Here is a 12879-nt window from a genome sequence, read left to right on the forward strand (position 1 = left end):
CCTTACAGCTTTTCATGTATCTTTCCTGTAGCAGCTTAACAACTCCTTGCCAACCAACACTTCCACTAAGTGATACCTGGCAAAATATGTTGAAAAGCTGTCAAAAGATACAAGGTTTATGAATTACATATTTTAAGACGTCGGTTCACTTTGAAGTAATGTAAAAAATCAGATTGCATTGACATGTTCAACCACCTATAATTTCTTTTCATTTTATAACTGTAAAATACACAAATTCTTACAGAATCTCATGTCATTTATAAAGAGAAATTACCATGTCTAGCTTTGCCTTTTAAAAAATTGAATGTAGATCATGAACCAGTTTCCAAGATAACAGAACAGTAGAGGAAAATGCACAGATCTAATTGTCTTTCACAGTCTATGCTTAAATACAGTTTATACTGTATGTATCACTGTTGATTTAGCTGCTCCATTTTTGAGTTCTTACACATGTAATTATTTTGAGCAACTTTCCCATAATTAAGGATGAAATATGATATAGAAAAAAATTATGTAATGGATGCAGCAGTATCTAATGTAAGTGATCGAAGTGACATGGGGCAAAGCTAACATTAAGAAAATAAAGTGATACTTAAGAGAATGTCGAATAGCACAAAAGATTGTTCAGTAATGAGTGCTAGAAAGTAATTTAAAAAGAGGACAAAAATAACCTTGAGTTTTGGAGATTATGCTTTTGACACAGCAAAGTCACTGTAAGACTAATAAAGGCAAGCTTGAATCTTATTAGACTAGGGAAAGGCAATATTGATTTATGAATTGAAATGCAACATACTCACTTAGTACTGAACATAGGGGATTGTACAATTAGTGATCCTGCCACTGGCTTTATACTCTCTCCCAAATAAAATGCAATACTTCTTATTCAAGTCCCTCCACAAATTCTCTTCCCAACTTTGGGCTGTTGTGTCATTTTACGTTCTTTGCTCATCATCAGCTTTCAACCTGGATTCCCCTCTGAGGATGTGTCTACCCTGTACCGTTATTTCAAGATAAATAGTGTTATTTCGAAATAACAATGTGAACGTCTACACAGCCATTCCATTATTTCAAAATAATTTCAAAATAATGGACGGCTTATTCCAAAAGCTGTAAAACTCATTCTACGAGAAATAACGCCTATTCCAAAATAGCTATTTTGAAATAAGGCACGTGTGGATGCTCCGTTGCTGCTATTTTGAAATAGCCCCTCGCCAGGCTCATTCTAAATTATTCCTCCCCAGTGCCTCATGGGGCTCTAAATTGAGATACCACGTATACATTAGGGAAGCCTGCATTGGACTAATTTTGAGGCTTCCCTGTAGTGTAGATGTGCTATTTCAAAATAAGCTATTTCGGAATAACTATTCTTACATGTCCTCTTCCATGCCTCCATAACTGATTTCAGGCAGACTCCTACAATTGGAACTTCCTTTTTGATCCCATCTGGCATGCCTCCCTCTCCCTACACTGTTATGCCTTCTTAAAACCCACTTCAAGGAGGTCTATAGCCAACAGCCTAATAACATTTTAAAAATTACTTTAAAAACCGAGTACGTTTTTTGTTGTATTCAGGACTCATGTATTAGCCTCTCATGTGCTCTCATAATCACATTATCCTTTCACTTGTGTATTCTCATCTTCATTTTAAATTATAATGCATGGAGCCCTGCATCAGCGGTATTAGATGCAGCAGTTGGGAATCACTGGGGCACACAGCTTCTCCTTCCTCTGACACTTTGGAACATCTCCTGCAGTGGGCAGTATGTGGGGATGGTACAGGCAGACACATATACTTAATTCCTTGGAAACCTGAAATTACTAAACAATACTAAAACAATACACTTTTATCATCAGGCACAGCACCTTGTTTTTAAAATAAAAACATGAGTGTGTTTTGCAAAACATCTTCTATAAAGTCAGAGACCTTGTAACAGAGCTATACTAGAAGGTTGGTCACAGCTGGTAGACAACAAGAGACATGAACCATGGCTGCCCTAATGGTACTTACAATCTAAGATGCCACTTTTCCCACCTATACTCACATTGAGTAGCACTGTAGTCCATGAATACTGCTATTAAAATCAATAGGACTGCAATCAGATGTGTACGTGGACTCCTGTACTTGCACAGGGCTGTACTGTGCCAGTTGGTCCCAATATGGGTGCATAGGGCCACTTATGCAAATCTTGATTGCATTGGGACCTATAGGGCTTAAGTATAGGTGGCAGAACACGGCCTTAAGCAGACAGACAAAACAAAGCAGTGCACTGGCTTGAGACAAAGCATCAAAGGCTTGTTCAGAGTTGTTTGTCTTTATAAGAATAATCCTTCTTTGTTGTGAGGCTGATAAGTACACAAAATAATACAAATCAAATACTCCAATCTCCATGATGACTATAACATGGATTTGCTACACAGCAATGCGGTTGTTTTAAAAAATAAATGTAATATCACTTCTTTGTTCAGCAGATTGTTTCACCTATCAACAACAAAGAAAAATCTGAGGATGCTTGGAATCCCATGAATAAAGTTACCAACTGCATGGTTTTGAACATATATATCTAAATCAGAAGTAGCATCAAACACTTATTTTTAATAGTCAGTTTCTGATGTGCTAATCTGATGATCACTGACATTTGCCTGGACAGCTATATATAATCCATGGCAGGACCACAGAGCATAATTCCTCAAATGCATGTCCCACAAGGACATATAAAACATTGTTTCAAATGTAGAAATAGGTAAAACATATTCATAAATATCTGGCACTTTAAACAGAGCAAACAGTGACATGCCTATGGATCTCACACATGCAAACAAATCTCACACTGAATATGTCCATCTCATTAGAATGCACCTGCTACCATAAGTAAATGGTACATCCCATTTACAGTATTGTAACATTAGCTGAACAGCTAGAAACGCTAATGTTGGTGCTGGCGTATTAATCTCCAGTTGCTGTATTAATAAGAAAAATAGTTTAAACTGAGTTGTTTTTATGTTTTAAAGGGCCAAAATTCAGTCTGCTTGTAACTTCAGTATGTTAAATTGGTACTTTAATGGAAAAACTTTTGACACATAGCCATGTTTCTAAACCTTGCTTCTCTAAATACAGGAAAAATATTGCAGTCTTCCTTACATAAATTCAATTAGACAAAAGGACTAAGGATTGAAAACAAATGTACATTTTTGGAGTATATTTTAAACTAATGGACACATCTCGGCTATTAGTTTCCCTTTTTCAGGATTAAATTCATTCCAGAGGAGTGGGCCAGCCTCAAGTGAGACACAAGTGATTCACAGATAGAACAGAGAGAAAGAGAAGAGAAAAAAATGTTATACCATAAAAATACAATACCCAATTCTTATATAGTACTTTCATCAGTAAATCTCAAAATGCTTTAGGAGCTTACAATCAAAATAGACCAGACAATGGATAGGAGCAGAGAGTAAAGCACAGAAAGAAGCAGTGACTTGCCCAAGGTCACACAGCTGGTTGGTGGCAGCGCTGGAAATAGAACCTAGGAGCATTAATTTACACTATGAAACATTAAAAATATGCTATTGAATGCATCTATATATTCACGATTAGGATAAGCACTGTTGAAAATGAGTGGATGAAATTTTAGTTTTATTTTCCTTTCATCTGACCTAACTTCTGTATCACACGTAGTTGGGATCTGTGAGTTTAAAGTTGGTCAAAAAAAGGACAAGAATTTTTTTTTCTCTCTTTTTTTATAAATATTTCCTCTGATGCCAACAGAACTTCTGGAGTTTGTTAGTTACTTTTGGCTGCTACAAAAATAGATCTGGATCCTGCTCCCATTAAAGTCAATGGGAGTTTTGCCGTTGACTTCAATGGGAACAGAATCCAGTCTCGAAAGATTTGTGGGGTGGGGGGAGGCATTAGTCTTGAAAGTAAATAAAACCATACTCAGATTTAGAATGTTCACATGTTCTCTCTTTTCTGTTATAAAATGTTACTCTCTGGGGAAAATCTTCAACCCTGTTTTACCGCCGGAATAGCCAAGATGGAAACTCATGAGAGAATAGAGAGTGATTCACTTCCATAGATTGGGAATCTGCTCTACAGAGCCACTCTTCAATCACTGTTACAGCCTTGAGTATACAATAGGATAGGTCACCGAACCCTGATGTTTCCCCTCTGCAGATATGGGAGGACCTACATAAGAGTGAATCTTCTAGTCTACCGTGCCCTTCCTATCCTTAGTGCCTTAATGTGCTGGGAACCACCCTAAAATTCTGCTCCACACAATGTAGGAGGTGCACCCACTCCTCCAACAATCCTCCCTCTTATTAGTTCTGCTACAAGAACCCTTGATGGCCACAGAAATAATTATAGGATTGACCCCTACATATTCTTTAAAGAAATGTAATTACTCTGGTTTATTTTTTGGTTTAAAAGGCTGAAACCACTCAAAGGTAACCCTAAAACAAACAATGCAATAAAAAAAAACATTTTGGTAAAGACAGGACTATGTAGCACTTTAAAGACTAACAAGATGGTTTATTAGATGATGAGCTTTCGTGGGCCAGACCCACTTCCTCAGATCAAATAGTGGAAGAAAATAGTCACAACCATATATACCAAAGGATACAATTAAAAAAAAAAGAACACATATGAAAAGGACAAATCAAATTTCAGAACAGAAGGGGGATGCGGGGGAAGGGAATCCTCTGAACTGTCATTCATGCTAAAATTCGACACTCTATGCGTGGGTCTCAACAAAGATATCTTACCCATTACAAAGATAGCTTCCCCAATTATCACCTCTAATACCATTAGCTCACAGACATTTACCTTCCCCCCTCCCGCATCCCCCTTCTGTTCTGAAATTTGATTTGTCCTTTTCATATGTGTTCTTTTTTTTTTAATTGTATCCTTTGGTATATATGGTTGTGACTATTTTCTTCCACTATTTGATCTGAGGAAGTGGGTCTGGCCCACGAAAGCTCATCATCTAATAAACCATCTTGTTAGTCTTTAAAGTGCTACATAGTCCTGTATTTTGTTTCAGCTACACCAGACTAACACGGCTACATTTGTATCACCATTTTGGTAAAGATTTGTTATTACATATGGGCCCTGTACAACAAACACTGAAACATGTGCATAACTTAGTACTTGAATAGTCTTGTTGAACTCAAATTAATCTACTCATAGGCATATCACAACACATGCATAATTGCAAGATCAGGACCTATATTTTAAACATATGGCCAAATGACAACTACTTACAGGTAGATCTTCTTTTAATAAACTGAAAAAAATATGGTAGGGAAAATATATTTTTCATCATTTAAGTTTAAAATACACTATGTAATTATATCTTAGAAACTTAAATAAAATTTGTTTCCTAATTAATATTATAAATAGGCTAGTTTTTAGTTCTAGTTGTGAATTTTTTCAGTGTCCTTGGGGGAAATACTCAGTTATAGGATATGAAAGATAATGTAGGTTACGTCTTTTCAAATTCAGAGGATTTTCTTTACAACATACTGTAAACAGGGATTTAAATTAAAATTTAACAGTGCCCCATTACAACTTGATTCTATGAAAGTTTAAGCACATGCTTAACTTTATATACTGCGAGTCGTCCTATTAAGAACTCTTAAGGACTTGTCTACAGACACAAATGCTGAACATAAACGCCCAGAAAAGTTAACGAAAATCAACTAAAAGTGGGAAGTCAATGAGTATATATAAAAGCACATTTCTACATCATTATGGGACCTAATCACATAAGCCACATCATCAGGGGCTCATTCACCTGCACATCAACTAACGTGATATGTGCTATTATGTGCCGGTAATGCCCTTCTGCCATGTATATTGACCTAACCGGATAGTCTCTATGCCAATGGATAAATAGACACGAATCAGACATCAAAAAAGGTAACACACAAAAACCAGTAGGAGAACACTTCAACATCCCTGGACACTCAATACTGCATTTAAAAGTAGCCAACCTACAAAAAGAAACAGCAGAGCTGCAATTCTTATGCAAATTCAATATGTTCAAATTAGGACTGAATAAGAATTTAAGACAGTTATCTTAATATAAAGGCAATTTTCACTCTCTTGGTATTCATGCCTCCCCATCAACTGCTGGGAGTGAGTCCACCCTGACTGAATTAGCCTCACTAACACTGGTCCTACACTTAATAAGTAACTCTCTTCTTTTGATATACTAGTACATGTATATATTCCTGCTTCTGTAATTTCCACTCCAATGCAGCTGATGAAGTGATTTTTACCCACAAAAGCTTATACCCAAATAAATATGTTAGTCTTTAAGGTGCCACACGACTCCTCATTGTTTTTGGAGATACAGATTAACGCGGCTACCCCAGAGAAACTTGTAAAAATACAAAACTTTAACCTGTTTAGTTTATTTATAAAAACATTATCTGGGAAACAACTTTTAGTTTTAATTTTCTAAGGTACAATTTCAGAGAGTATTTAAAAAAAAATTATGAGGAGGATTAAGTTGCAGCAAAATAAGACCACTCTAATACTAAGTGAGAACATCCACATGGGAGATTAGCATGCTTTAGCTAATGCACATTGACATTATATATTTAGTTGATTCATATTAACTTTAATGAGTGCACTAGTGTAGATATGCCCTAGTACACACAGTTCCATCCACTCCATGTAGTATTCAAATGGGCTAAAGATAGTATCTGATCTAATAGGGTACAAGATCACTATGATAGATTTCATTAGTGTCAATTTTAGTTGTGATGAATTGACTTCCAGTGAGTTGAATACGTATATATTGTTCTAAGTAGGTGGATTCCGAAGAAGTAAGAGAAATCAATGTAAAAGGCCTGACCTCCTTTGTAGGAAAATTGCCACAAGCAAAAAGTTTTAGTCTTCCCAGTCAGTTGAACTTTCCACTTTACATAGGCATAAGAAAGGCAACTGGCAGATGTTTCCTTTTTGTTTATTTTTAATTAATTATGAGGCAGTGAAGATATACATCACATTTGATCTATTCTCAATCTACACTTAGGCTACATTTGGTGATTATTAAGCAAAACTCTCTTGACCAGAAATTGGAATTTCATTCAAATTAGGACCATAGAATTTGACTCAGAATTGGTTTCCTGTGTTTAGTGAAGTCCAGAAAACCATTTTCAACCATTGTGGTTCTGGAACAATGTAAATGTAAAGGTACAATTATGGTAGGAAGAACAGATTTTAGACTGGATATTGATTGGTTTAGACTGCCAATGATTTCTTTTTAAATAAAGCAATGTGTCCCAGATCAGCTGCAACTATCAGATTGATCTGTTCAGATGTAACATGCAACTTTGAAAGGAATCAGAAAGTTGTCTTTCCCTTATTGATTATCTTCACTTTTCATGTGGGATGGATGTGACTCATATTACAATTGAAAGCACATTTTTAAGAATACACAGTATTTGGTATCTTAGTGCCTCTGCATTTTTCCTTTTCCAGAGACAATGAAAAAGATATTTCAGAAAAAGGGACTCTTGGCAGGAGAAAACAGAGCTTTAAAACCTCACTTGACCTTCATGAAGCTGTCAAAATCACCAAAGCTACGTAAGCAGGTAAGCTTACATTTCATGCAACATAACAGCAGCCATCTAAAATGTTTATTTCAGAAAAGGCAGGGAAAGTACATCAGGTTTACTTGAGCCATATTCTAGTGCAGTCCAGGTTTGACTTCTTTGTAACCAGGTGGACTGGTAAGATTTTAAATGATTAGTCTTTTATGAAAAAACTATAACATTTTGTCCTGAATTGTATTTCAAAAGACTATTCTTGATAACAATTGTCTATTTTTTCTTGCAAAAGAATCTAAAGATTACTGTTATTGTCTAGAGTATTGATCCAGCATACCTTAAATAAAGAGGTTTGAATTGTATGGAAATTTATTGTTCAGCATGAAAAGTTGCTGACCGTGGAATGAAGTGCATTTAAAAGAATATGAGCTGACAGATCATATCATCTTTCAGGCTGTCTTTTAAGGGAGGCTTAACGGGAGGTCCTCCTGTTTTTCTTGCAACTGCATTATCCTCTCCCAGTACAGGCATTCCACTTTCCATTCTCTTGGGAAAACAAAAAAGGCAAACAACTTTCTGCATGAACCAAGGAACAGCAATTGATGATCGGCCATAATGGCAAGATATTTTAACTCTATATTTTCAGATAAAGAATTGATGCAGAGGACAATGCTTCAAAATATCTGCTCTTAATCTCAACTTTTGAAAGTGTAAATGAGATATTCATTTGTTCATTGCAAATTATGTGAAATCCAGCTAGTTCTGGACTTTCTGACATATTCTTTTTTGTACTTTTGAACAAACTTCTTTCCCCTTCCACCCACCCACTCACCCACCGAGTTAATTTTCTCTGAAGCTTACTGGAAAAAAGAAAAAGAAAAACAAAGGGGGGGGGGGGGGGGGGAGGAGCCATTGCAATAAAGCTGATGTGAGATCCTGGGCTCATTGAAGTCAATGACAGAATCTGTACTGGCTTCAGTTGAGCCAGGGTTTCATCTGGGATATTTTGTAAGTGTTAAGTAATAAATATTTGCTTTGCTTGAACTGAGTTTTTAGAACACATTCAGTTATACTGAATTAAATGTTACTTTTTTTGTCTTTGGTTAGCTGGAAAAGCAATTGCTTTACTGCGATATAGACAGAAACAATATGAATGGTGTAGCTAAATTGATTTTATAGTTTGTAGTAAATGTGCTTAGAAACATGTATTTGAAATAACTTTTCTAATTCCAAAATTTAATCACTGTTATTTGCTGATACAGTGTACAAATCTTAGCTGTATTTGTCCCATCTTTTGAGGTGGTCTTGATAAGTCAGGATTTTTTTGTCTTCTAAACCTAGTACAATAATTACTGTCTGTGTGAAGTTTAATTTATAATGGCAGGACACTGAATTGTATGAGTAGTCCATTTGGAAAGTCAGTTACAGTTCATGTGGGGTGGAGGATATGTTAAGCATTATTGTGTCATCAGGGTGTTAACTTCAACAAAAGATGCTCTATCATAAATAAAGGCATTTCCAAGCAATCCAATTATAGTAATATGTATGTGGAACAATATAAAGGCTACATTTCTATCACTAATATAAAGGTATGAAATTCTTCAGCTACAACTTTCCATGTTAGACCAATAGTTTGTTTGCATGGTCCATCTACTGAGGTCCTGATTCATCAAAAGACTTAAGGACATCCTTAAATACTTTACTATATCATGGCTTAAGACTCAAGTTTTACCTATAAGATAAAAAGGTTGTTTTTCTTTCTTCTTCCATCACCTGTTTACCACATGAAAGAAGTGGAAGTTTTAACTAGGAACTAGTTTTAATAACCGTGTGTTTGTGTAAATGTGTAACTGCTGAAATTTTTAGTGGTTACATGTTTATACACTGGGGGCAGGCAGGAGTTAGTGCTTATGGATACCCAGTTTTTAACGATAGCATGTACATCAGGATACAGATAATGTTCTGAAAAAAAATTATGCTGCATGTGTGCAGATGAAACAATGATTTGTTTGGATTGTTTCCTGTTGACAGTGGATGGCAGAAAAGACCAGTTTTGAAACAAAGATCTTAATTCATAGCTGGATTATGCAAAGAATGCAAATTGTGACCTCTCTTTTTACTGCATATACTATGCTGAATTCCAGAAGAACAAGGAAAGAGATATGACACGTCCTCTTAATTACTCTCTTAAGGTTAATATTACTAGCTTTACTCACACAAAACTCCATACTAGCTTGTTTAACATATGAGCTAAGAATCATTATTATTATTAATAGTGCATCAATAAAGGTACATTGCAGTAATGGTAAGAAAGAGAAAAAACATAAAAATGATCACACCACACAAAAAGATGACCCACAATAACTACTCTATCCAAGTTTCTTATTGCTCTCCTGTTCCTATTGTTAAATTTCCACACAACTATTTTTTCTGCCCCTATGTAGCATGCTAGGTGAATCTACCAACCTTTTATTTGACATTCATAAGTGAAATTATTCCTGGATCTCACATATTTGTCAAAATTTTGTATGAGAAGAAAAAGGAGCTTTTGACATTTAAAATTTAAACACAACAAGCTAAAGTGTTTTATTTTGATAAAGTATATTGGTGGGAAATGTTCACAAACAACTTTGGGAGTACTCCCAACAGGTATAAAAATGCTTAAGCAGAAAATTAAATAGTTTAATTGAGTAAAATCTTTCATTGTAAAGTTTTAAAAATATACAACTTTATCGATATGCCACCGTACTTGAAGAACATAAATACAATCTATGAAATCTAGGAAGGAACTAACGATTTCAGGACATAAGTTCTGGCTGGCATAGCACTTAACGCTGTAAAAGTTGTACCACTGCAGAGAGATCTTCAATGCTTACTCAATTATGTCTAATTTTGTTATTTATTTTAACGTCAGAGGTCATTTGGGTCATATGAATTATTTTACATTTATCTACATTACATTTCAGGTTTCATAATGCTGTTCAGTACACTAATGTGTTGATCTCCATAGCTATTAATAACAGAATAAAATTACTGTCATCCTAATGCACATTACTTTTCCAGAACACTAAATAATAAATATACTAGTGGCTTAGATATTAAGTGATATACCATAGAAAAATACCATAGGAGACTGATATTGAATAATGGGAAACACTTTTAATTGGGATGTTTCCTGCTCAAAGTTCTCTCCATTGTAAGCAGCAGCATTTACTATCATTCTTTGTTTCTTATTGTTTAAACAATTTTATGTATATTTCCTATTAGCATATAGCATTACAAGTAACAGTGAAAAATGGATAAAGGTTATGATAGAGCTTATATATAGCATTGTTAAGTAACAACTGGTAGATAAAAATAATTTTAAAATATGAAGTACCAGTTCAGTAGTTATAAACATTCAGGAGAGAAGTCATTGTAATTTTAGGGTTTTCTGACTTAAAAAAAACAGTTACCCCAACACTAATGATCTCACCAAATTCATTAAACATTACATTTTGGGAAAACTGATAAAATGGTCCCTTTCTCTGGCTATTCTATAGTTCCAAGAGAAGAGAATGAAATTCTTGAGGAACAAAAATTTTGAAAAGCTTTTACTTTTCAAAGGTAGTAAAATAATGAAAAATACTGAGTCCAAAATGAAAGTTCTGTAATTCTATATAGGTTAAGTCTCTTCTAGAGATTACTCTTCAGACAATTAAAGCAGCAAAAAAAGTAAAAGGTCAGATTTCTTTTTGTTTAATGGAATAGAAGCTAATTAAGCATAAAAACAGCTGCTACATTTACCTGGAGTTAATCAGATGAGAGAAAATCTCTTTGGAATCCCCCCACCAGTTTCTAAGGTGAGAGAAAGAACATAGTTCATAACAACTTAATGGAAGTGGAAGTCAGTTTATCAAATTTAACCCTTTAGATTCAATGTGACAATTTTGGAGAAGAATGAAAACTCCCCAAGGCAAGACTATTTTAAAAGTAAAAGCATAAGGCGCGATTCACTGTTGCTCAACAGCTTGCATAGTCATTGACACTATTTGAAAGTGAATGCAATCAGATTGGAAGTATTTAAATAATATTAATACTAATCCAAATGACTGTACAGGTTGCAGTGTAGCAGTTAATTAGGTCCAAAGGTAAATGCTTGCTTTAACTGCACTGATGACAAGTTAATTGCACAGTTGCTGCACACTGTTTTGAAGAGAGCATATTGTAATTCCATTGGAAACAATAGTAACTGTTTGTTACTGTAATTTATCCCTGTCATTGTTTTATATCAGTTGTGTTAATTTGTCACCCGTGTACATTTTCTTTTTTTTAAGCTGTAGTTGTATATGTTGTAGACTGATAGCAAATTATATAAAACATTAAAGGAAAAAAACACTGCACTGCAACGAAAGCAAATTTCTGTTTCATCAATTTCCCCTTCCTCAAATTTTCATGTAAAATTGTAGAGAATTTAAAATATTAATCTCTCCCTAACATTATCAATATAGTCTACAATTCCCTTGCTTTCTGTATGTTTCCAGAATAAGTGAAGTCAAAATAATAAGTCTGTATTCTTATAATATAGAACCTAAAAGGGAGAGAGCAGTTCTTGTTTCATCAAAGCAAAGTGCTAAATGATTCTGCCAATGTATGCTGTTTTTGCCCTGCAACATTCTGTTTATGATAGCTACTAGCTTTTCCTGAGCAGAGACTGTCCAAGATAAATTACGTGATTGCTTTATTATGTCATGTGGACAAACAATCAATAACAAGAAGGATCAAATCACAAACTCCTACTTGTGACCAACAATAAGCTGAATTTGAATGTGGGGTTCCCCAGGAGTAATGTATTATAAGGTTATTAAACCACCATTTCACCAATCGCCATAGTGAGTGCCACTTTCCTGGACAAGATCAGTGGTGTTGTAATAAGTTTCTTACAGCCCATGACATCACTCCATTTTCCCCCTCTATTATCTTTATTCTTAATGCCTTGCATAATGCCAATTTTTTTCTGGCTTAAGAGAACAGGACACATATTTCTGTGCAACCTCTTGATAGTGGTCCAGAAGTGACTAGACGAGTCACTAGAGTGTGATGCAACACATTCTCTTGCATTAGGGACTGAGCACTTTACCCGCACAGTGCTACTATCTCAGGAAGGATGTGTCATGGTTTGGTCCCAAACTATGATCTTGTACACAATGACTGTGTTGTACTTCTATAGCACCTTTCATCTATTGCCATAAAGCACTTTACAAACCTTCAAGCCTTAAAATGTGCTCTGAAGCAATTAAATTAGTATGTACTCATTTTATGTACGCAGATAGAAAGAGGTTA

General features: G+C 35.0%; 1 protein-coding gene across 5 annotated transcripts in view; it reads left to right on the top strand.

Annotated features, from left to right (window-relative positions):
* Positions 1–12879, top strand: part of AKAP7 (A-kinase anchoring protein 7) — a 129154-nt gene that overhangs the window by 36313 nt on the left and 79962 nt on the right. For all 5 annotated transcript variants that reach the window (XM_075924179.1, XM_075924178.1, XM_075924176.1 and 2 more), the window contains one exon: positions 7490–7602. In XM_075924179.1, the coding sequence (XP_075780294.1) occupies positions 7490–7602 (113 nt within the window). The remainder of the gene's footprint in view (positions 1–7489; positions 7603–12879) is intronic.

This window comes from Pelodiscus sinensis, chromosome 3 (genome assembly GCF_049634645.1).
Source record: "Pelodiscus sinensis isolate JC-2024 chromosome 3, ASM4963464v1, whole genome shotgun sequence".
Classification (NCBI taxonomy): Eukaryota; Metazoa; Chordata; order Testudines; family Trionychidae; genus Pelodiscus; species Pelodiscus sinensis.